Source organism: Anthonomus grandis, chromosome 6 (genome assembly GCF_022605725.1).
Source record: "Anthonomus grandis grandis chromosome 6, icAntGran1.3, whole genome shotgun sequence".
NCBI classification, from domain to species: domain Eukaryota; kingdom Metazoa; phylum Arthropoda; class Insecta; order Coleoptera; family Curculionidae; genus Anthonomus; species Anthonomus grandis.
This window is the reverse complement of record NC_065551.1, coordinates 12,790,215-12,817,842: the sequence shown is the minus strand read 5'-3', so window position 1 is coordinate 12,817,842 and position 27,628 is coordinate 12,790,215. Positions and strand designations below refer to the sequence as shown.

Genomic DNA, 27,628 nt, shown 5'->3' with positions numbered 1-27,628 from the left:
ATGATACTATTACTATTTTTATTATGAATTATGACAAACGTTAGAAACCATAACAATACTACTCAGATATTATGATTTCTAAAGCAAGTTGATTATGACTCACGTTGACTGTCGTTTAATTGGGTTCAAGGTAAACAACAAAACTGATTAAACGAATTTGAACGCGACCCTTTTAAAGATTCGTGACAGTCAAAGCAAGTAAGTTTACAAATTCTAGAAAATTTAAATTACCGTGAATTACAAGAAAATTACTATTATCACTAATTAAACTGTAAAGTAAGAGCAATAAACAATACAAATACTATGAAAATATTTAACTTATTTACATTTTCATAACAATATATCTCTGAACTGTCAATTTAATGGTTTTACAAAAATGCACAGATTATGCAAAATACATCAACTGATTATAAATTTTGTGATTTTTTCTACACTGTGCATATCAATTTGCAAAAGCTGGCGAAACCTCCCTTTAAGAATGCCAAATAAGTTTTCAATCTCTTCAATCAAGAACTCTTGTTAATGCGAATTTCTGATTATAAAACTTCTGTTGTTGACTCAGACTTCCATATTCTAAGTCAACACTATGCACCATGACCTAGATAATATGATATCTCTTTGATTTCCACAGCAAATCTTTTGTAGTTGGTAATTATTGAAGACATTTTCAAAACTTTTGAATTATGAATTTTTCCAGATATTCCTGTAAAATTATCTGTAAGCCTAGTTTCGTGATCACATATGGCGTAATGTATTATTGCTGGCAAATAATGCCTATTGCTATATGTTGACTTAATTTAATTAAAAGGTGGTTTAATATTTAAGGAAGACAAAATTCCTAGAAACCCTGATTTCTGCAACATCAATATATTAAAAAAGACAAGTCGACTTTACTTTTTGAAATTTACTTTTATAAACTTTGTTCTGGTAGCCTTTTTTGCTGCAGGGATCAATGGCGTTTTAATAATTTCTGGGCCCATGGCTACTTATTATATGGAATAAATGGCTGACTGAGTAATATTAAAGATAATACCAACACTTTGCAAGGTATCTTTGTTTCGTGCAGACGTTAAATAAATGAAACAAAGTAATCACTGTTGTTGGTATTAAACTGCTAAATAATGTACGTGCAAAGAAAATGAATACATGAATTTTACTTACAAAAATTGTAGAAATAACACCATATATATAACAGAATTCATTAATGGTCAGTCAAAAATTTAAAAAAGCACAATGCCCGTTGTAGATACTGAAACTAACACCCCAATTAAGCATATCTAGTATTTGGCGGATTATTGTAACAATTACTTTAATAACATTGAACTTGTAACGTACAAAAAAATTAAAACTAACTAAAATGAAATAGCCCTAAATATGTGCCATCAAAATCATTCCATTTGGGTTTAGTGAATAAGAATAAAATAATTAAACAGATTAATACTCTTAAGAACAATAGCTCTCCTGGAATAGATAGCTTTACCTCTTCAAATTAATTTGTAGGCATTTTCCCTTTTCAACCTTAAGCATTTTTTATCCTGCAAAAGATATGACTCTACGCAAAATTTTAATACTTCATAAGGCAGAATTAGAGCAGAATATGAATTGATAAATTGATAACTTATGAACCGATATGTTAGAAAACGTAGCAAATGCTTTTTACTACAATTTGTCACATTGTTAGCCGTTCAAGGATGTTAATTTTCACCATTTAATTAAATAGGTTTATTTTTTAAATACTTCTTGTACCATTTATTTTTTATGGGTTAGTATTTGCTTGTTTTATTTATAATAAATTTTACATCCTAATTTTTAAATCATTGTATCTTTTAATCTCTCGAAGTTAGGTATACCATTATTTTGTTACAAAGTTGAAGTACGCACCAGTGCATAAAATGGAAAACGCTATAAATGTGTTAAACTTCCGATTATGATGAATTATGGTGAATGATGAATTGTGCTGCCGTTTGACTCAGGCGTTGATAAAGGTGCAAAGAGTAAAAAAATTCCTTAATGTTATAAATTGCCATTAGAACATTGAAGCGTAAAGCATGCGTAAAGAAGTTTTACTTCAAAAACCTGGTTTTAAATGCTACTAAAGCACGTATAAAGGTGGACTTAGGCTTTTAATAATGCATCTATTTTTGTGAATCAGCACTTTTCACTTTTTAAAGGAAAACTTCTTTACCCACGCTTGAGTTGGGGAGTAAGCTGGCGAATGCTTTACTAAAAGTCTGATCGGGCGAACGGTAATTGAGAAGGAGATATGAGCTAGTGGAGATAGAAAGAGAGAGAGTTACGGTCCGTATATTTCTGTAGGAGCAAGAGAGCCGTGATTTTCTTTCTCTCTTCTTTTCATAGCCAGTGCATGGAATATACAGGGTCTTTTAAATTCAACCCTCAACATGTGAATCTCGGAATCTATAAGAGATACGAAAATGGTTACATTGGTGCAAAGTTGAGAATGTTTGAGCTTAACCATATGCCAAAAAAAAATTAAAAAAATGAAAAATTCCAAATGGTTTCGAAGATATTCGAAAAAATCCGAAATGTTGAAAAATCGACTTTATTTTTTTCTAAGCTTATTTTTTATTTGATTCTAAAATAATTGGCACTTTTGAATTGACACTTTTTTCGTGCTATATGAGAGCGTTTTTAGTTTTTTAATACGAGGTTTCGTCTTTTACCAACAATCACCAACTTTGTTTTTTCTTATGGGCGCTATAATGAATTTTTGCATTTTTAAAATCTCAAGAAAATTAAATTTTCAACGATGTACCACCAGTCATATTTATTAGTTTTTAAAAACCGAATTTTTGAAAAAAAGTAAATTTGCCACAGTAGGCTGTAATATACTGAAAACACAATATTTAATAAATATTATATGTTTTAAATATTTGTATGTTTTGTTAGTTTTATAGCTTTGTAGCACAAAATGACGGGTATTTTACTAATAATTTAAGCAATCATGGTTTTTACGAATGAAGAAAAGCGAGATATAATTAAAATTTATTATAAATACGATAGAAATGCTACAGAAAGTAGAAATATATTTAGGTAAAATGAAAATCCTTCAGTCTCCCTCCACTTATTTATTAAACATTTAGTTAGCTTAAAATTCCCTACATGTTTCGGATACAGTGGTGTCCATCATCAGGGGGTACTAAAAGGAAATAGTTACGAGCGAAAGACAAACAGACACAGAAAAAACTTAAAAAATTAATATAAGGTACACTTACAAAGGTTTAAAATTGGTAACAGGAACACGCCCCAGGGTTTGATTACATATCAAAAACCCTCTATTTATTACTATTGTTTTCAATTTTAATTTTTTATTTTTATTTGTTTACATTCTGCATCACAAGCACTGTAGGTGATATCTATGGGAGAAGTTCTAAAAGTGACATGGTAGCTGATGGTATGTTACTACTTTTTTTTTTGCTACATTTGACCAATTACTGATAGATGACAAAGCGTAATGATAAAAAACAATTTTGGCCAAGAAAAGCCCGTACAGATAGGTATCCCCAAGGTACAATATTAGGTCCTTTATTGTTAAAGGCTTATATAAATGACATTCTAAATTTTAATAACTCTAAAGGAATGGTGATCTGTAATGCAGATGACACTGTTAGCTGTAGCTGAGAATATATAGGATAATGGAAAGACTAGCAGAAACACAAATTACATTGCCTATTTCCTTGAACAGGTATGCTCAAACGAATTCAGAGACTGTCGTGGTGCACACATGTGAAAATAAGGCTAATTGTACCCTAAATTGCCAAAAAAAAAAGGTACACGAGGAAATATTATAGACTTTTGTTTTTAAATCAATCCCAAGTATAGTCTAGTTTTCGAGAAGATAAATGCTTTATATATATTTGTTACTTTTTTTGTTTTGTTTTCTCGTTTTCTCCATTTAAACTGTGATTGTTAGGAAAGTTAAGAGTTAAAGAATAGCTTTAAGCTAATCTTCGCCTTCCTTGGCAATGTACTATTAAGTAATATTGTAATACTGCTTTTTTTAATAAAGACATATATTATTATTATTATTATTAATTATTAATTAATTAAGCTCTGTGGTCTGTGGGGGCCTTTTCGGTGTCCTTAAGTGACCTGAAATGTAGAGTTATCCCCTAGAAATTTCCGGGTGCTGCGAGCAGTTGCCAGTAGTACTGCCTTTTGCATGTGCTTATATAGATGTTCGCCAGTTCCTAGTTGTTTAAGGTATTCCAGTAGACTCTTCGGTATTACACCCGTTGTCGATATAACAATTGAGATGGTCTGAACATTATCCATTCTCCATTGCCTTCCGATTTGAATTTCTAGATCTCTGTATTTGGCGATTTTCTCAGTGTGTTTCTCTTGCAGATTATTGTTGTTCGGTATGGCTACGTCAATTAGAGTTGTTTTCCTGGAAATTTTATCTATTAAAATAAGACCTGGTCTATTATGCCTTACATGTTGATCGGTAAGTACACTGCGGTCCCAATATAACTTATATCGGTCATTTTTCACTACGGGTTCTGGAGTATATTTATAATACGGAACCTTCTCTGTTGTAATAAGTTCCAACTTTATTGCCAACTCTTGATGTAAAATTTTCCCAACTGAGTCGTGCCGTTCTTTGTATTCTGTCGCTGCAAAGGCCTGACATCCTCCTATTATGTGCTGGATTGTCTCTGATGTTTGGCATCCATACCGGCATTTGTCGTTTTGTGCGGACGGATCTCTGACGATGTGCTTGCGATAATTTGTTGTTGGTATAACCTGATCTTGGATGGCGAGTAGAAAGCCCTCGGTTTCTGGAAACATCTTGCCTGATACCAACCAATAGTTCGACGAAGCAGTGTCGACATGATTTTGGCTGCTTCTCCATCCAGATGCGGAGTTTTTCCTGGTCCGTATGATGGTAGCTGCGCGCTTCCTCGCTCTTAAGTTGTAGAGGAGTGGAATCGTGTATTTGATTTATTGCGCGATGCAGCGTGGAATTTTCTCCTTGTCTGTAAAAATAGGATCTTAAGTTAGTGATTTGTTTTTCAAGTTGTTTACCCAGATCTATTAATCCTCTTCCTCCAAGGTGGCGGGGAAGCATTGTTCTTTCAGTGGCACTTCGAGGGTGGTGGTTGTGCGTTTTAGTAAGTAGGGTCCTCACTTTTCTTTGTAGCCTTTCTATGTCTGTCCTACTCCAATTAATTACCCCAAAAGAATAACTAAGAGATGAACATGCGTAGGAGTTAAGTGCCTTAAACATATTTTTGCTGTTGAGATTGGTTCTCAAAACTTGTCTTACCCTTTTCACAAACTCGTTAGTCAGTTCGCATTTCATTGTTTGTTGTTCAATCGTTTGTGATTGTTTCATCCCCAAGTATTTGTAAATTTCGTGTTCGCCCATGGCCTCGATGGTCTGGACATTATGCATCTGATATTTTCCTGACTGAATTTTTCCTCGGATTATATTGAGAGTACGGCATTTATCTAGTCCAAATTGCATGCCGATGTCGTTGGAGAACTCTTCTACTATATGCAGCATTTGGTTTAGTTGGTTCCTAGTTGCAGCCATTATTTTTAAATCATCCATATACAGTAAGTGATTTAACTTTGCAATCTCGGTGTTATTATTTCGGATGCTAAACCCATAGTTGGTAGAGTTAAGACAGTTCGAAAGAGAAAAAAATATTTCTCTTGTTGTGATATGCCTGGTTGTTGATGACAGAGTCGATAATAAGTTGTTCTTTACAGCCCATAGACCCTTTAGCGCATCCTTTTTGTTGTGCGGCTATGATGTTGTTTTCCTCACAGTGTTGATAAATGCCCTGTGTTAAACATGAAGTGATAATTTTATACAAAGTAGGTAGGCACGTTACCGGTCGGTACTTAGACGGATCTTGTGTGTTGTTCTGGTCTTTAGGCAGTAGATAGGTTACTCCTTGCGTTAGGAACGCTGGCATTTCCTGTGGGTTAAGAATAACATGGTTAATTAATTCTGAGAGTGTAGGATGCACACTCCGTAGTTTCTTTAGCCAAAAATTATGAACTCCATCTGGGCCAGGTGATTTCCAATTATGCAGTTTTTGGATAATCTGGTTGACTTCGTAGATAGTGAATAGTCGATGTTCCATCTGGTTATATTTATTACTGTTTTGTTTCTCTTCAGTAACCCAGCTTGCGTTGATATTGCATGTTGTTTGAGTTGCAAGTTGTTTGGCCCAAAAATCTTGAATTTGTTCTTTCGTAGGGTATTGCTTATCTGGGTGATCTGATTTTGAATTTAGCTCTCTGTAAAATTGTTTTTCGGCCTTTTCAAAACGAAGATTGTCACGTTTTCGCTTATTACTGGTCTTGTATCTTCGTAGGCGCCCTGAAAATAAGGAAAATTTCCGTTTTAGAGTATCATTAGATATTATTATTATTATTATTATTATTATTATTATTATTATTATTATTATTATTATTATTATTATTATTATTATTATTATTATTATTATTATTATTATTATTATTATTATTATTATTATTATTATTATTATTATTATTATTATTATTATTATTATTATTATTATTATTATTAGATTTAGGAACTTAGGAACTTTCGAACAATGTTGCATGTATTTAGTATAACAGATTTCTGTATAGTGACAATCGTCCAGGAGAAAAGAGCCAATGCGTTAAGGTTTTTGGACATTGTTAAAGGGACAATTCCAGTGGATGAAATAACTAGAGGGAGTATATATACATTATCTTGCCTTCATTGTTGTTTTATCTCGTGAGCTAGATCTGCATATTTAGCAAGTTTAGTGTGTGTCGTTTCTAGGACATTATTGGTATTTGGCACTGCTATGTCAATTAGAAAGGTTTTCTTTTGAGCTTTGTTTATTAAGATTATATCTGGTCTGTTTGAAGTCAGCGTCCTATCGGTCAAAACAGTTCTGTCCCAGTAGAGGCGAAAGTCGTTATTTTCAAGTACAGTTTCTGGTTTGTACTGGTAATAGGGGCAAGTTTTGCCAATTAGATGATAAAGTTTTGCCAATTCTTGATGAATAATTTTTGCCACACAGTTATGTCGGTGCAGATATTCGGCAGCTGATAGAGATGTGCATCCTGATGTTATATGTTGAATTGTCTCCGGTACGCATACCTACATATATAGAACATACCTAGATATAGAACATACCTAGTTCTGCAAATCGAGCAGTTTCTTAAATGGGATTGTCATGTCAACATAGATAGATTAGACTTCTCAGCTTGTTTCTTAACAAACAATAGTCTAATCTACAAATTTAAATAATTTAAACAATTTCCCAATATTAAAACACTAGAAACAATCTATAAAGCTCTGGTAGAGCCCTTAATTAACTGTGGCCTACCGATATGGGGTGGAGGATATATGTTGCAAAATGTTGCCCACGGCAGAGGTATTTAAAGGCTGCTCACTTCGCTACGGGAATTTGATTCACTATAAATTTAAATCAGGTATAGAATCCATACATAAAAGTAATTTTAGCGACCCCATAAAGCATAATTATCCTACTAAATCTAGGAGTAACTTGAATTGCATCACAAAGAAGCCTACCAACACTACTTTCATAAAGTCTATCGACTATATTGGAATAAGGTTGTACAATTTACTACTGCAAGAAATAAAAAGAACACGTAATAAAAATAAATGTAAGAAAAAGGCAGTCATTTATTTGCATGGAGATATAAACACTTTTAAAGCTGTATTAAAATAAACTTCGCTTTGCATTTTATATAAATGTAATGGTTATATAAGTAATAACTGCTATAAATTTTTTTTCTTAATTTTTTTTTCTTGGTTTTGATTTTGGTTGCTGGTGATTGATGTTGGATAGGATAGGATAGTTTTCAAATGTAAAATAGTAATTAAAAAAAATTATTTTTGAAATAGCTTATAAGATTGCACTGACAAACTCATAGTGAGCTTACGTGCGTTATGTTATATTAAACAAAACTGTATTTATAATATTTATTTTGGAAATAATTTTGTAAAAGAATGCTTAGAAATTACCGCTAAGAAAATGTGTCCAGAAGCAAAAAAGTTTGAGACAATTCAACTGAATCATATGACTATCCAAAGTCTCGAATTATGTCTTTGTCAGGTAATATTGCGGAACAATTCATTGAAAAAACTAAGATCATTGAATTTTTTTCATTAGCACTCGACGAATCCACTGATATTAGTTCCACAGCTCAACTTTTCATATTCATACGAGGCGTTACTCAAGATTTTAAAGTCTAACAAGAGTTATTAGGAATGTGTTCATTTAAAGGTCAAACCAAAAAAGTTGATATACTCAATGTACTTTTGGATAAGTGTTCAAAAACTGATTTGAAGTTCAAAATTATCTCCTTCGATGATTGGTGTCAATTCCGGGCTTGTTACTTTGCTGAAAATGCATCTGCAAGAAAAAAAATAAACGCTGAAGATCTCATGCAGTTTCACTGCATTATACACCAAGAAGCCCTCTGTTCTAAAAAAATCGAATTTCAAAATGTCATGAAAGTGGTAGTTTCGACTATTGTCATGAAAGTTGTGATCACAAGGACTCAATCACAGACAATTCAAACAATTCCTTGATGACATTGAAAGCGATGACGGAGATTTACTGTATTATACAGAAGTAAGTTGGCTAAGTCCTGGATTGAAATTGGAATATTTCTGGCGGAAAAGCAAAGGGATGTTCCGGAACTTAAAAATCCTGATTGGGTGTGTGAATTGGCTTTTTTAGTTGACATTACAAATCATTTGAATGACTTAAACACACGGCTTCAAGGCAAAAACCAACTGATATCCCAGCTCTACGCTCATATATCATCCTTTCAATGCAAGCTACCACTTTACACAATTCACAATCACAATTGAATTCTAGAAATTACAATCATTTTTCGAATTATAAGAAAATAGCTGAAAAATTCAACAAAACTGCGATTAATTTCAGTTATATAGAAAAGCTAGATATTTTGATTCAATCTTTGCAAAACAGATTTTCGGAGTTTAAAAAAGTAAAACCTCTGTTGGACATATTCAGCAATCCCTTCATAATTTCAGTTGAAAATGCGCCAGAGTCAATGCAGTTAGAAATTATCGACATTCAAAACGACCAAGATTTACGCAACAAATTCAATAAAGGAGACTTGCTAAACTTTTACCGCTGCATTGATAAAAATATGTAGAAAGAGTTGCGCATAAACGCTCTGAAATGTGCCTGCTTATTTGGTTCTACCTATATATGTGAACAAACTTTTCCAATACTAAATAATAATAAAACAAAAAATGGATACCGCCTTGCAAATGAAAGTTTGAAAGCAGTTTTACATGTTGCTACAGGTAAATTTGAGCCAAATGTAAAAAAGATTGTAAGCGGAGTAAAATGATTTTCACATGTATAGAATTGTTTATTACTGAGATTTTTATGGTTTCAAGCCTTAAGAATCTGAATCCAGATGTTAAACATATTGGGTCTGTTAAAAAAACGTAGGCGATCTGTGTCTTTTGCTGTCCACTGATTTGATACAATAGCTTTGCAATAACTATTTATGCAAATGCAATGTCTCCAATGTATATATTCGATTTAAAGTTTTTACTATTTTGAGAACAGATCAGTTTTGTCAAGATTTTTTGCAAAATTTCGAATTAGTTTTCTGGCAGAAGTAAAAAGAAAGCCTGTGCAGGCTAAAGAACTATGAAAAATGGCCGCATTTTATATGTCATAATTTTATGCTTGACAGTCCATGCAACCTCGGTAAAAGTAGTAGTTTAAGTAGCTTTACATTCTTAGTGCCATCTAAATTTCGAGAAGTGGAAGCGTTTTAGTGTTCCGTAAATCGCCCAAGCTTTCAAGGCTCTGGATTAATGATCGAAGTGAAGTTGACTGATTGGTCTTAACCTAAGGCCGATTGTGGACATCGCTGTCACTTCGTTTTTCATTGTTGTGCCATGAGTTCATCCAATCTGATATTTGTTTTGTCAGTTGTCTTTTATTGACTGAGCATTCTATGTGAGGTTTTAACGGTCAAAAAGATTCTAGAATGTTTGCAGGTTATTGGAGCTTGTAATTGTAACCGCATATATCTTTAAAATTTTTGGGAATTTAAACTTTTATAGGGGGATAAAAGTGGTTCAATTTCTGGTTCTGGTCGACTTTAGGTGTCTCCGATTTTTTACATTTTTGAATATGAAATAGCAAGCTAACCCTTGGGACTATTATAAGCAAAAAAAAATTGGGGGATGCCGGATGCCGTAATGAATTACATAGTAAGGCGAAACACGTAACCTAACTAATAGAGGCTACATCTATGAGAATTTGACTTTGAGTTTATTAGTTAAGGAACTATTAAACTCAAAGTCAATCCCAATTCAATTTATAACAAGGGTTATAAATTAAATTGGGATCCCTGAATATGGGATTATGTAGCATTCGCCACCGAGAGCTAACAAATATTTTTTTGATTATTTCTAGAAAAGACAAAACATAATCAATGTATGTAGGAGTATTTGGCCACGTAACCTTATCAACAGCTTGCATAAATCCATATTCACTTAAAATTTTTTTTTCTTCTTCTATATAATTAATGTTTTTTAGCAGCTCGATATTCAGGTACTAAATACCGGTCTATGTCAAAATAACCTTGCATACTTCAAATTCAGAAACACACGTAGATGGCGATATGTAAATTCAAGAAATATTAATTTAATTCCTTCCTTTTTAATTTTTTGAAATACGTTTTCATATAATGAACATACTTTATATTCAAACCATTGAAAAAAAATAGTACGCTTGAGGCCACACGAGTGAAATAAAACTTCTCTACCTATACTTTTACCTCGACACTCGATCTGGATATTGCCACCATTAATTTTATTTGAAGCTTGAAGCAATATCAATCCCAATATTTCTCCGTTAGTTATTATCATCGGAAAAAGCAAATATAAAAAATATCGTAATACATTGAATGTCGTTATTTAAAAAGCCTATATCGATTACTATAAATCCAAATTAAATATGGTCTGATGTACTTTGGAATAATGTTAATCAAATACTAAATGATACAAACAAACCACAAACAATTAATAAATTAATATTTTCGGAAAAGACCGTTACTAACAGAGAAGAGATGGTAGAATTATTTGCGCCTCTTTTTGGAAATGTTAGCAAAGAATTAGCAGATAAAATACAACCGTATGATTTTATATTCTTTATAACTCTATAATGCTTACCATTTTTTTTTGAGTCTACTTGTAAAAATGAAATTATTAAAATAATAAACTTTTTACATAATGGCAAAACTCTAGATCTGGACTAAGAACTGATACTTTAAAGTAATTTTCTGAATATATTTTTCCAAGCCACTCGCATTTTTAATAAATAAGTAATTTTCTGAAGGTTATTTCACAAAAGTTAAGCTTGTTAAGTATTATAAGTAAATTCATTGAAATTGTTAAAATTTTTGTTCAGACATATAATAAAGTCGAAATTATACTCATTTGTAGTTACATCATCTAGGTGAGAAAAAACGTATGCCGTAGATATTTTTGCCAATCAATATTAGGTTAGAAACTTTACCATCGCCTTCAGAAATTAATAGTCTGCTATGTATTTTTATACGTTCAGAAATGAACAAATGATTTATTTTAGCAGCATATTATTATATTTTTATATTCATTAAAAAAATGCTGCTTGAAGGAATATGTTAACACATTAAAATGAAAATACCATTCCGAAAAATAAAACATACAAACTCAAAAAAAACACGCTATATTGCATTACCAAGTTAATAAAATTGCAACGATGATTGAATACTTAAACGACGATCATAAAATAAAATTTGCTAGAACAAAAAAAGCTTAATCAATCTCGTCAGTATTGTCAGAGTCAGAACTGAAATCAGAGATATTGTCTTCGTCATCGTCGTCTTCGTCAGTCGTAATCACAAGTGGCAGAATGTAATAGGCATCACACACTTGTATTGCCTCCCAAGCCTTTTCAATTACCTTTTCTGTATGAAAAACATATTTTTGCCAATGATTTATAGAAATTTTGTTTATTACCCTTTTCCATGTAGTCAGAACTTCTGAAGATGACCCCTTAAAATTGGAAATATATTGATCATATTTTCGTTTACATTCCGACTATACCATTTCAATTGCATTAAACTGGCAATGATATGGTGGCAGTCGCAAAATTTTGTGTCCTAAAGGTTTAACATATTGATCAAGGAAGTACTTTTTTTCACTAGGGCAGTTTCTGCGTGCAATACTCCATATTTTATCTTTCATGGCTTTTTCTGGAAAGCCAGTATTCTTTTTCTTTAACCATTCGGTCAGTCTCTGCTTTGTCCAAGATTTTCTCGGGATTTCTTCTAAAAAGCCAGAATGGTAACTTGCATTGTCCATGATTATAAATGACTTTGGGGGAACATTTAGAACCAGCTGAGTTTTAAACCAGTTTTCCAAGTTTTTCCTGTTCATATTGCCATGATAACCTCCCGTCTTTAATCTACTCTTGAATATTAAATTTGCACCCTTGATGAAGCCATCTTTGTTTCCGGCGTGGACCACGATATAACGATGACCTTAAAAATAAAAGATAATTCAATTCTCTTCTTTTAGAAATCATTCTTCCAGAACATAAATTTAATAGAATTAATAAGTAATGTTCCATGCACATACGAGTAGTGTATGGAGTTAAATTCCCTCATATTGTCTTAGAGAGAAATTATATGAAACTATGAAACTGATGAAATTATGAAGTTAGAGAGCCCTTACAAGGGCAATAGTTTTTATTCAAAAAAAATCTAAAAAGATAACCAGATAATTTTTCCTTCACTGTTTTTCCTTGAATCCGTGTGCTTGGTGTCATCTTGCCAGCTACTACGAAATGATCCCTTGCTAAAAATCCATGTCTCGTCAATGAAAACTAAAGTAAAACCTTCCGGACCTACATTTCTATTTTTGATATACTCCCTTAAAAAATTGATTCTTTTATGAACAATATTTGGCAAGTCCATCAAATATTTTCTGTTATTTGATTTTTTCCACTTGAAGCCTATACTATTGATCCATCTTCTTAAGGCGTCAATGGAAAACTCAAAATATTCAATTTCTTCCCTGAACTTTTCTCTTATTGTTGCCAATATTACATATTCTTTTCTGGCGTACATAGAATAAATTGTGTCCCGAATTCTATGTTTCAAATATGTTGTAATTTTGGTTTTTGCTGTCTTTTGCTTGGAAGATATACGGGCTGCGTAATCCTGATCTGATTTTATCCCATTCTTCTTTATATTTGCGATCGTTCTTGTGCTCAATTTTGTTGCATCTGCGGCGCGCTGTATCACACTCTCAATTTGAAGTGCAATTCTGTTTCGGACTTGTTCCTTTTCCAGTTGAAAAAAAGCCAATATATTTAAAATCATCAACTGCGATTGTTCATTATACCTATTATATCATTTTTTAGGCATTATCTAATATTTTCGAAATAACTTTCAAGAACAAGTTGACAAACCAATATTTTTGATTGACAGTGACGGATATTTCACATAACCTAGTATATAAAAGATGAATAATCATCAGACACCAATTTTTTTTCAAAAGTTTGTTGTCGCCGCTGTTTGGAATATGCTAAACAAAGATAAACTAAAATGACGTCATTACAAATGGGTATAATTTCGACTTTATTGTTATGATAATTATAAATACGTTTGGCGTTATAGTTTAAATTGATAAGTTTATTAGGAGTTCTACTTATGTTATTATTTTGACGTACAGTGTTGCTACAGTGCTTTGTTACAGTTAGTTGTTGTAGTTTATCTTATCTGACATGACCTGGAGAGAGTTTAGAAGCACCAGAAAAAATAGGCGGCCGTGAATGTGACATGGTGGTGGATATAGGATCCAGTCATACAATCTTGAAGTCGAACATCATAGCTCACTGAAGGGTTTCACTACCCCCAAATTTAGTCCTTCAATCACCAAATGGAAAAAGGATCTCGATTATTGGATTATACGAAGCTAAAGTCACCATTGGCTTAACAACATTCCAGCAGCAAGAATTATTAGCAGAAATTATGGATGATGGTATATTAGGATTACTTATTATCAATACTTTAAAATGGATATATATTTATAAACATGTATTGATGACGAAAACTAAAGAGGTCCTTATGCACCTTATGCTACATGAAAATATTGAAAAAGTGCGAGTTGTCGATAAGTTGTTTTAGGATATTACCATCCCAGTAAATTCAGAGCACACAACCAGAAGGAATCTATTTGTTTTATTTTGGGTTTTGATTCGAATGGTAAACTTAAAAGGATATGATCAACATCTGAAACAACGAGAGAACTTTGGCGTATGCTCTGAAGTCGTAGTAGTCATGAAAAATGCTAATAGAATTTGTCATTTAACGTTTCCTTTCTTATATGTTTACCAAACCTTTTTAAGAAATCTTCACATCTTCCACCATGGAGACGAGTAGTAAATTGGGAATGTCTTCTTGAAGAAAATCAAGATGCGTTTTCCTTGCCCGATAGTGACTTGGAAAGTACTGATTTGTTGCAGCATTGAATTAATACTGGAGGCAATGCAAACAAAATTAAGTTTCCTAAATGCTTTATAAAATGAGAACTTAGTGATAGAACAATTTCATAGTTCTTAGATATCTTCAATTGTATCGAATTCAATTGACTGAATGACATTACCAAGAGAGACAGTTATTCCCTACCAAGAATTGATGAAACCCCGAACACGCTATCGCGTTCACAATGGTTTTCAACGCTCGATCTGAAGACTGGATTCTGGCACGTGAAAGATATCTAGAGGATAAGGAAAAGAGTATATTCTCGACAGGATTAGCACTTTGGCCGTTTGCAGTCATGCCCTTTGAACTCTGTAATGCTCTAGTCACCTTTGCAACAAAAAATGTTACGTAAAATGACTTGGAAATCTTGCTTGATTTATCTGGATGACGTCATTATACTGGGGGAAAACAATAAAAGATTTTTTAAAGAATATTCAAGAGGTATTTTTTAAGCTCCAAAAGCCCAACCTGAAACTAAGTCCTACAAAATGTTAGTTATTTTAAAAAGAAGTTCGATACCTCGGCCTTGTAATATCAGAAAATAGTAACAAGACTCATTCGGATAAATTAGAAGCAATGAAAAATTGGCAACGACCCGGTGACAAACACACGTTAAGAACCGTTTTGGACTTTTTGCATATTACAGAAGATTTTTAAGAAATTTCGCTAACCTTGCAAATCCTCTACATAAGTTTATGGAGGACAAAATGGTATTTAGTTGGTCAGCAGACTGTGAAGAAGCGTTTTAAGGGCTAAACATGGTGCTTTCTTCGCACATCTCCAATTTTAATGTATTTGATTCCTGGAAAAACTTTTATTTTGGATAGAGATGCAAGCAATGTTGGAGTATTGCAACGGAGCCGTCCTTTCACAAGAATATGAAGATGGCGAGCAAGTGATGAGCTTATTTCAGTAAAACAATATCAAAATCGGAGAGAAACTACTATGTAACCATACGAGAATAGCAAAAGCTATAAAACATTCGTAATCAATGATTTATTCTCATCACTGACCCTGCTTCTCTGAAATGGCTATTTTAGTTCATAAGCTCTAAAGGATAAATAGCAAGGTGGCTTCAATTACTACAAGAGTATCACTTTACAATAAAACATAACACATGCCAGCATCATCAAATTGTCGAAGCTTTATCCAGACGACCTTGTATTGAAACATGTCAAAATTATCTTAAATAGGAATTAAAACAATAGCCAAAGCAGATCTTAACAGTTCTGAAGAGTGGGACGTAGCTAGTTTAATCCAGGATCAGTATGATGATCCAGTATTTGACCTTATTCATGAACTGAAATCTCGAGATTTAAAAGCCAGGTTACAAAGATATTTCTAAATATTCGCCGACACTAAAAGCTTACTAGTCTCAATGGAATTCGATGATTATTCAAGATTGGTAATCAATGATTGTTAAAAAGAGCACGTAATGAAAAAGAGAGGTGGAAAAGAAAAGACATATCTGACAGTCCTTCCTCAAAAACGGATTCCAGAAGTTCTTGAAGCTGTCTATAACATGTAGAAGTCATTTCGGAGATAGTAGAAGAATTATAAAGATACTGAACGCTTACAGTGTGAGCAATGTTCATTAAGCAAGCGCCAAGGCCTTTACCTATAAAAGTATCTCTTGAGAGGCACCAAATGAAAATTTGGTTTTAATAAGCATATTTAAATTTCAAGTTCAATAATGAAAAGCTTACCATTAATTTTGATAAAATATTCTATACGCAATTTGGCTACTAATCTGACTTATTACCGAACTTTGATAAGCTTAGTGATGAGCACTGTGATAAATTAATAAATAGTTAAATAGAAGTCCATATTTTGTAGGAGAATGTGTATATAAAGATTACAAATAGGGGAAGTCTTTATCTCCAAGAAAAATGCATGTAGGTCACTTAGGTAAATGTATTATGCCTTTCGGCTGTGTAAACAGCCATCATCAGGTACAGAACATTACAAAAAACATATACGTTCACCAAATAAAACAAAAATTACCCGTTATCGGGAATAAAAACAACCCGGTTGTTGACAAACCAAGGTTGAAAAAATATTTCGATATTGCATATTTATGCCCCTACATGCACTTATATAACCCGACCTAATATATGGGATTCTGGAATGGAATGGAAAACTCATATAAAAGCGCTAGAGATTTTCCAAAAATGACTTTTGACGTTTTATTAACGAAGATTTATTCAATCAATTCAAAAACTACTCGAAAACGACTATATTCACAAGGAACCTTGTAAGGACCTTTTTGATAAAGAAACTCACAGGCTTTCATCTAAGACTAAAATCCATTTTTACAGTATTAAAAAAGGATAGTATAATCATTATAAACATTATAAAATTATGAAATTCTAATCAGCAATCCTCTACAGTATCCTAATCGTTCTCACCAAGTACCGTGAGTTATATGCAGACACCCTTAGACATTACCATTATGAGAACTACGCCCACACATGAGTTCCCGTGGAAACCCATGATCATACAGAATATATGCAAGCGCATTTATATTAAGATTATAAATACTATTGTAACCCATTTCAGTTAGCTTTATTTTTCTCTTGACTCTGTACATGTAGAAATAAAAGTCGTGATAATTTGTAAACGTGTTGTTTTTAAAAACGCTCTTTTCCCGTTCGATTATAAAATTGGCGCAGTCGGTAGGATTTGCTAAAACGCTTCGACAAAAATCGCGAATAGTTTTCATTTCTACGGTTAATTTGGCAAGTCGAACACGCATCGCTGTGGGAAGAGCAGAGAACGCACTTGCAGTTATCAGCGTTGGTGGAAGACAAACATCGCAGAAGCCAGCATAGCTAAGAGGACCAGGGATTAGAAGACGAAATCGCTTCTTTCCTATTGGACGCATAGATTAGGAAGACCAGGGATGCAGAAGACAGCATCGCTTCACTCCTATTGGCACTAGGTTAAGCAAGAATCCAAAAGAATGATACGAATCTTCATTCTACTGTAAGTAATTTTAAAAGAATTATTTGTTTTGATATACATTATTTTGCTCGTTTGACAAGTGAAATTTTTAATTATAGAATTAGCTAGGATTTAAGAATTTTTGTTATAATATAAATTTTCATTTTCTTGAACGAATCACCTTAATATCCGATACTGACGATTCTAACGTCTCATTATAGGAATTAATCAAAAAATATAAATTACCAAATTTAAGGAATAAAACTAAACCCGCGTTTAATTTTAAACATATGGCAACAAATCAAGCTAGTATGGAACAAATTACAAATGCCAGCACTAGCGGAAATAACAATAACACTAACGTAAACTATTCCCTTTTGAAACTATATGTGGATACTATTCCTAATTTTGATGGAAATCCACATATTTTTGGCTGTTTTTATCAATAATTGTACAAAGTTTAATTAATAATTTCTATAAAGAAGGTGATGACATTCATAACAATTTTATAAGTAGGGCAATTATTGGAAAGTAAACAAAAGTTGGTTCCAGAGTAAATGAATTGGAAACATGGGAAAATATAAAAAGCGCATTAGAATTAAGTTTTGGTGATCAAAGAAATCTTGATTGTTTAGTTCAGGCTCTAATCACATTATCTCCAAATAAGGGCAAAATCCCGTATAATTTTGGTATGCGTTGTCAAGATGCACGATCTTTAATATTTTCTAAACTAAACACTTTAAATCTAAAAACAGCAGATAAAGAATTAAGAACAAAAAACTATGACGAACTAGCTTTAAAAACTTTTATTAGAGGTCTAACCGGAACTCTACAAAATAATATTAGAATTAGGAACCCCGAAAATTTAGAAAAAGCAATGTCTCTAGTAATTGAAGAAAAACACTTCCTTTATAGTCAACAAAGAAGTAATACCCTTAATACCCATAACTTTAGACCGACCCCAAGAATCATACCCTTTTCACATAATGGAAACGCAAGATCCCCTAATTTCCCAAACAACCATAACGTCATTCCCAGAATAAATCAACCACAAAATAATTTTAGACCCAACCACTTCCAGAATCGACCCTATTTCCCAAATTTTAATCAAAATTCTTTTACGCAAATTGCTCCACAAAATAATTCGCTCAGAGAGCAGTTTTTGGACAATCCCCTTTCTTTTCGAGAAACAACGTTCCTCAATATAATTTTCTGCAAAGACCCAATTATTTTAATAGACCCAGCTCTAATCAAGCTTACAATCCAAATAGATTCAATAATAACCAGAATCAAAACAAAGTCCAACAATTACATGAACCAATGGACATTTCATCTGGCCATTCCAGACAAAAACCCAATCAATTGAGGTACACGGAAATTTCCAATGAATACGATTATGATTATAATAACTATATAGGAAATTACGAAGAACCTTATCAATATGATCCATATTATAATCAACCCGACAACAATGCAAATAATACTGAATCATCAAATGATACTATTGCAAGCAATTTTAACCAACCCACACAAAATGAAAATATGCATCCGCATCGGCATCAACATTCTCAAAACGACGACAACGATTCAGCAAATTTTACTATAGACCCAACCAACAAGGAAGCGACGTAATACTTTTAAATAACACATCGGCAGACTTACCATATATAATTATACCCGAAATAAACGCCAAATTTTTAATAGACACAGGAAGTACCAAAAGTTTAATCTCAACAGAAATTGCACATAAATATTTTAAGAAATTTATTTTTAATGAAGACTTTCAAATCCAAACTGCACACTAGATTTCCTATCATGACAAAGTAATTTCCATTCCAGCTTTTAAACTTTTTAACGTTAAAGAAAATTATAAATTTTATATTTTCGATTTTAGTAATAAATATGATGGTCTCATAGGTGTTGATTTGCTTAGTCAACTAAAATCAATCCTAGATATTAATAACAAACAAACTAAAACACTATTTGCTAAAATACCTATCGTCTATGTTGTAGAAAATACCCAATTTACATCTGATATCCAAGAAAATATAAGTCCAAATAAATATTCAATCAAAAAACCCGGTAGAACAAAACAAATTGTTAAATTACCTGTCAATAAGGAAAAAGGCATAGCGATTTTTGATTACATTAAATTCGACGACAAACTTGAAACACCTGAAGCAATTGTGCGAATTGACAATTACTTCATAATAACAGTAATTACTAATAGTGACGAAATTTCCAAAACAATTAACATTTTAAAACCTTTTAATATAGAATTATTAAATCTCAATGAATAAAATTTAATAGAAAACTTAGATAATAGTGAACAAATACATGATAATAACTCATACATTATCCAGGATAATTTATTAAAAAATAACCTAAAAAACATTCGTGTCGATCATTGTAATCAAGAAGAAAAACAAGCAATTAGAAACTTATGTTACGAATTTCGAGATATCTTTTATTATGAACAGATTCTTTTAACCTTTACAAACCAAGTACAACATAAGATAAACTTAACAAACGAAACACCAATTTTTACCAAAACGTATAGATACCCCGAAGTTCATAAATCTGAAGTCAGAAACCAAGTACAAAAAATGCTCGAACAAGGTATAATTCAAGACTCAGCTTCTCCATGGTCAAGTCCAATTCGAATCGTACCTAAAAAGATGGACTCATCCGGAAAACGAAAATGGAGGCTAGTTATTGACTACAGAAAACTAAACGAAAGAACGATAGACGACAAATATCCCTTACCAAACATCACGGAGATACTCGATAAATTAGGAAAATGTCAGTATTTTTCGACCTCAGATTTAGCTAACGGATTTCACCAACTAGAAATAAACCCTGAGGACATACAAAAAACGGCTTTCTCCACTGAAAGAGAACACTACGAATTCAAAAGAATGCCGTTTGGCTTAAAAAATGCACCCGCTACGTTTCAACGGGTAATGGATAATATATTGCGAGGACTACAAAACGAAGAATGCCTAGTCTATGTGGATGACATTGTCATCTTTAGCACTTCTCTACAAGAACATCTAGATAGATTAAGACAAATTTTCACTAGACTAAGAAATGCCAACTTCAAAGTTCAACTTGATAAATCGGAATTTTTGCGAAAAGAAGTTAACTACCTTGGACATGTTATTACTAGAGACGGAGATAAACCGAATCCCGATAAAATAGAAGCAATAAAAAAATTCCCTTTACCCAAAAGACATAAAAAGCTTTTTAGGATTAGTCGGCTATTATCGCAAATTCATCAAAGATTTCGCACGTGTAACAAAACCTTTAACGCGTTGCTTAAAGAAAGAATCCAAAGTAATACACGACCAAGATGTTATTTCTGCCTTTAATATCTGTAAAAATTTGTTAATTATCGCACCTATACTGGAATACCCTGATTTTACGAAAAAATTCATATTGACAACAGACGCATCTAACTTCGCTATTGGCGCCATCTTATCGCAAGGAACCGTGGGCTCAGGTAAACCCATAGCTTACACCTCAAGAGCTCTTAATGAAAGCGAGACAAAATAAAGCACGATTGAAAAAGAGTTATTAGCGATAGTTTGGGCTTGTAAATACTTTAGGCCGTATTTATTCGGAAGAAAGTTTACCATATATACCGACCATCGACCATTAGTATGGATAGCCAAACTAAAAGAACCAAATTCAAAATTAATATGCTGGAGATTAAAATTGGAAGAATTTGATTACGATATCGTGTACAAAAAAGGCAAACTAAACAAAAATGCCGACGCTCTTTCTAGGATACAAATTAATGCAATAGAAAATGAATCAATGATTAACAACCCAGGAAATTTCGAAGACCAATTAGATACCTTAGAATACCTGCGACGAGTAGCAGAAAGTTTTACACTTTATGAATTACCAGACACAACAAATATAAAAGCGAACAGAAACGAACCCTCATCTAGTCATCAAATCCCGAAAAACAAACAAATAAAAATTCTATCTGATATATAAATAAGACCACCGGATACTCAAATAATAAATAATGAACTAGACCAAACCGACTCACAAACGCAACATTCTTCGATCAATGAAACTACCAAAACTAATCAAATATTAGTTTTTCCCCATATTTATCCTAAATTAAAAATCAACCAAGACAACTACGAACACCATAAAATTCTAACAATTCATATTCCTCAAACTAATAACGAACATTTAATAATCGAGTTTTTAAGGGACTATACTATCCTAAACAAAACATATTGTATCTATTTTCACACAGATGATCTATATAAAAAATTTAATGAAGTTTATTTAAACCATTTTGCAGAAAATGGCCCAAAATTCTTAAGATGTACTAAATTACTTAATACTATAACTGATAAAGAAGAACAAATTTTATTAACGAAAAACCACCACGAAGGAAAAGTAAACCATAGAGGTATAAACGAAACATTAGAATATCTAAAACGTAATTATTATTGGATAGGCATTAAAAACACTGTAACCGACTATATTAATGCTTGTGATATTTGCCAAAGAGCCAAATACGCACGAAAATTACCATATGCACCCCTTATGCTAACAGAGACACCATCAAAATCTTTTCAAGTAGTACACATGGATGTATTTTATTATGACGATAAAATCTATTTGACTTTAGTAGACGCATTTTCAAAATTCGCGCAAGCAATTCAGATACCCAGCATAAAATTCATTTCACTACTCCATATCATCATGAATCGAACAGTATAGTAGAACTTTTTCATTCAACCATAATTGAACACCTAAGATTATTAAAAGAAAGTTTCCCCCGAGATAAAGAAAATTTAATGGATTATGCTATTATAGCCTACAATAGTTCAATACACAGTGCAACACATTTTACACCTTTTGAATTGACACATGGACACACTAATTCCAGAGATTCTAATGATATATTTTTGTCAAAAGAATTTTTTAGTGATTACGCAGAAAATCACAAAAACAAACTTAAAAATGTTTACGAAAAAGTAAAAGAGAATTTACAAACAAATAAAGAAAAGGTTATTTCAAAACTTAACACAAAAGGAGATACAAATGATATCTTCCATATTGGACAAATTGTATTTAAATTTTCTTAAATCCTTTAACAAGAAATAAAAAGAATAATAAATTTATAGGACCTTATGTAATTTCCAAAATATTAGATATAAACCGCGTAGAAATATCCATAAAAAATAATCCTGATAAAAAGGAGATTATACACATAAAAGAATTAAAACAACCGCCAAATGTTGTTTCAGATACCTCTCCTGCGCATTCGGAGAACTAAAGGGACCCATATTCCATGACATGACTGACAACCCTGGATTACTACCCCTAAAATTAGGAACAGCCTACAGAAAGTAAATTCATGGTCTTTTATCCAAATATTTGACTTAACCAACATAACAAGACAATTTTATTACTTACAAGAACAGTACGCTCGAATAAAAGATATTTTTGAAAATCAAACCGATGTCTCAGCATCGGTTTGCCAAATAGGTTTCCAAAATACATATAACTTAGCACTTTCATTAGAAAACAAAATAATCATACAATTATTTAAAAATAGAAATAAAAGAGGCATCATAAATGCCCTTTGCTCCGTAATAAAAGCCATAACCGGAAATTTAGAATCAAAATATCTTAAAGGATAAAATAGGTCAAATCGAAAATACTATCCGTACGATGGAAGTAGAGTACAGCTATAATTATCTATTTTTAGAAAGTTTACTTTCCCAAATAATTGCACAGTTTCAATCGGTATATGATATCTTTGAAAAGATAGAGATAGCCATCACTTTTGCCAAAATAAATATCTTTCACAACTCTATGATAGAATCAAATGAGCTCTTGAAAGAAATTTGCCAAATTCCAAAATATTTAACACAAAGTAAATTGATTTTTGTTCTACAAGCTGAAAATCTTCTACTTTTCGAAAAAATATTAGAAATTAAGAGCTATAGCAAGGGAAATCAAATTATATTTATTATTGATATACCACTAGTTGAAAAAGCTAAATATAACTATTTTCATCTTTACCCTTTACCCATAATGAGTAATAACTCTTTTAATATGATAATACCAGTTTCCAGATATTTAATATGAAATGAGCAAAATCATGTATTTTTTGAGAAATCTTGTAAAGAAATCATTCCGGAGGAATTCCTTTGCTACGAAACCAGTCCGATGAAATCCGACGACGATTCTCCATGTGAAATTCAACTCCTAAAGTTTTCACAAAAGCTGTCCAATTGCCAACCAGTCCCAGCGCATATAGGAAAAGAAAAATTCCAGAAGTTGGAAGACAACAAATGGATTGTTATATTCCCTAATCACACGGTAGCTGTTCAAAGATGCAGTATCAATATCAAAAACATTCCCCTCAGAGGAACCTACCTTCTGGAACTAACTCCCGATTGTGAAGTTCAAATTAAGAACAATATTTTGCGCAACTTTGATACAATGAACACTAATTTCAAAAACATTTTATTATCTAAGCTTAATCTTAATCCTAATTATTCTACTTCTAATAATGTAATTAATTTTAAGCCTATAAAACTAGATAACGTTATTTTAAACGAATTAAGTGTAGTAAAAAGTGCAATTGAAAATCAAAAACAAAAAATTAACTCTATTAATTCGTATATGTATACAGACGTTAATGGCTGGATAATCACTATGTATATATTAATTTTACTTTTAATTATATTCCTCTTCATAAAATTTTATAGGAATAAACTAAATTGTAAACAGAAACAGATGCCTAAAAAGCAAAACACCCAGAAGAAAAGGAAACCAGACCAGGAAAACCCAAGTGAAGAAAGAAAAATTTAACCACCAAAAGAATCCACCAGCCATCAACCCCAGAATTCTGTAGCAAACCCCAGAATTCTTTTCTAAAGGGCGGAGGAGTTATATGCAGACACCCTTAGACATTACCATTATGAGAACTACGCCCACACATGAGTTCCCGTGGAAACCCATAATCATACAGAATATATGCAAGCGCATTTATATTAAGATTATAAATACTATTGTAACTCATTTCAGATAGCTTTATTTTTCTATTGACTCTGTACATGTAGAAATAAAAGTCGTGATAATTTGTAAATGTGTTGTTTTTAAAAACGCTCTTTTCCCGTTCGATCATAAAATTCGTGTCAATATATATTTCATATACAAACCGATAAGAAACACGAATTGTCAATAAAACATTCATTTTAAAAAACCACTAAGGCTGTATCTCTGTATACTAAAAACTCAATAAATATCAATCGACATTATTACAAATTAACTTAAAAATACCTCATTAATGACACCCATTTTCCCTGGCGCAACGAAAAAAGTTAAAAGGGTGGCAATGTAAAAGATAAAAAAACTAGTGGATCATCAATCAAGTGAGAATTTGATCGGAAACGGATGACGGAGAGCGGCGAACGTCTTTCTCGAGTCTCGATGCAGATGATTGACTTAATCGCGGCCCTCCTCACTAAGACCCGACTGACAGCTGAGCGGATTGAATTTTTAAAAGTCACTTCTGCTCCCCTTCGGCGTGACGGCACCGAAATTAAATGATGAACCGATGGGGTTTTTCTTGTGGTGTAAAGGAAAAACCTATTCGAGAACTGCAAGATTAAAAGAGTGATGGAAGTTGTAATCTTTTCTGTTGTTAATAATGACATGCATCATGAAATTCTTCTCGTACATCCAAAGATACATTAGTGCAAGGGTAGTTTGCGTCAATATAAAACGGGAAAGAACCTTTTTGTTGTCAAAATGATTAAGGTTGAAATGTTCTATTGCCTTTTTTCGATTTAAAAGTATATTTTGTTGCAGCAAAAACTCATCTGCCTTGGACAAATTTCACTATCAAATATCCCAGCATGAGCTCTACCCGAAAGACAGTCCCCTTGTAGATGAACTTTTAAGGCTAATGCAAACGGAACCAATCCTACACGTCGGTAAGTAATTAAGCACTCTAAGTAATTTTATAATATGTCTTTGTTTAGCATGAATTTATTGAAATTAATCTCCCCTACCCGTCAACAATTTAAGATAACTAAAGGTTAATTAACCGGACTGCTAACCGCAGACGTTACGCGTTTATCACACATACACATGCCGGTTGACATGTAATCCTCTGGCGACGCCGCGACTCCACTGATAAATGGACCAAGAGGCATCGCGGCGGTCTAGTTTCAATTATAACGGACTGAAGGGAATTCAGATCGGATCTTGTGATAACTGAGGGTTAATTAGGACACAATTCAGGTATTTTTAAGTCATTGAAATACATATCATGATGGATCATTTTAGTCTAATAAAAAAATTAGGTTTCTATTAAACATTCTGGATAAAGTTAACTCACGGAAGTAGATCCATGATTGCCGGAAATGACCTCGCTACAATATACATAATTTGCATTATGTATATGTACAATTAATACAATTTATCAATTTAAGTAAAAGTACCGCGGCTTTTCCAAACAAGTCATAAATCTAATATAAATTGAAACCTTTCGAAGTTTCCATTAAACAAACAAATAATATTTTGAATGAAGTTTGCTTAGGGGTTGGACGGGAAGAGGTATATAATAGGGCCACAGCTCCGGTGTACAACAAAGGTTGTTGGCGTCGTTAATCAAAAGTCTCCGACAGGTTACCATGTGAAATATAATTTTTAACGAGCGTAGATCTATTTGTCAGGCTAATCAACCGATATGGACTGAATGCTTTTTTTTGTTACCTTTGTGACCTCGTTCTCCCCAATACAATAATTTATTTATAGAAATGTGCTGTTTTAGGTACATTTTTACCGTTAATTGTAATCTTAGAACGTTGAATGCCTAGCTGAAAACCATAGGCGAGGTTGTTTGAGTTCACCATCTATCAGACAATGATGTTAAATCGGCTTTCCAATTTTTCATTCAATATATAATTTTCTTAATTCACTACATATTTTTTAAATGTGTTGTATTTTGTGACAGGTAAAATGTACTCTTTGAAAGTTTCGTTTATTTGCTGACTAATAATATATATTTTGATGGTAATCAACAAATTTTTCAGAATAAAAAAAATTCCAGAGAAAAAAGATAATGAAAAAAAAAGCAATTTGGCAACTTTGGAATACCTCTATGGTTACATTGTATGTATCCAATGTTGCCACTTTGTGTTGTTTTTCTAGATATTTTGTTATATCTGTGAAGCTAACGCCGGATCGATATCCAGCGACCAAAAATCTAGAACGCAGCATATGACGTTTGCTAACAACCTATTTATAGTCCGCGCCCGCTGTTATTAAATCGATATAATGCCCGTATCTCCTGAAATTCTAAAGGAATTTTATTATTTTTTTGTCCAGATGTGAACAATCAATAACTAAATCGATTTATAGTAGTTATAAACCTCTATAAACTAAAGTTTTTTGTGAAAATTACTTAAAAGGATTTGAATTAATATTTTTTCTATAATCCCAACCCAACCCAACCCTCAACAAACAAAAGTTTTTTAGTAAAAATTATTGAATTGTTAGATATTAAAAAATATAATGGGCTATGTAACTCGAAACGGTTATAAGGAAAACTTTTATCCATATTCTTTAGCAGTTATAGCCGTTTATAATATCTAACTCAATAATTTTTAATCAAAAAACTTTCGTTTTTAATTTTAATTAAAAATCCGTTTAGATATTTATTATACAGTGCGAACGTAAAGGTTGGAATAAATTCATTTAAAATTCAGGGGTATGTTCAAAAAAAAAACGCTCGGACATGTCGATTTTTATTTTTAACTGCGGGTTTTCTTACTATAATTTTATGTATACAGGGTGGCCCAAAAATAAGTTACGGTCATCAACGTAATTTTTTTAAATGTAAACACCTATTTTTTATTTTAGATTTAGGTTCTACATCAAATTCTAAGTACATTTCATGTACCATGTCCTATACCTAAACTCGACCGTTGACGATTGAACACAATAAAAGGCTATTTTTGGAAGAGTTATTTATATTAAGCAAGAATACATAAAAATATTTTAATTAATTTATTAAGTGTTAAAAATGGCTGAC

General features: G+C 32.3%; 1 protein-coding gene across 2 annotated transcripts in view; it reads left to right on the top strand.

The window, feature by feature from the left end:
- Window positions 1-27,628, top strand: part of LOC126737338 (extracellular serine/threonine protein CG31145) — a 601,920-nt gene that overhangs the window by 238,686 nt on the left and 335,606 nt on the right. For both annotated transcript variants that reach the window (XM_050442201.1, XM_050442202.1), the window contains one exon: window positions 25,399-25,523. In XM_050442201.1, the coding sequence (XP_050298158.1) occupies window positions 25,399-25,523 (125 nt within the window). The remainder of the gene's footprint in view (window positions 1-25,398; window positions 25,524-27,628) is intronic.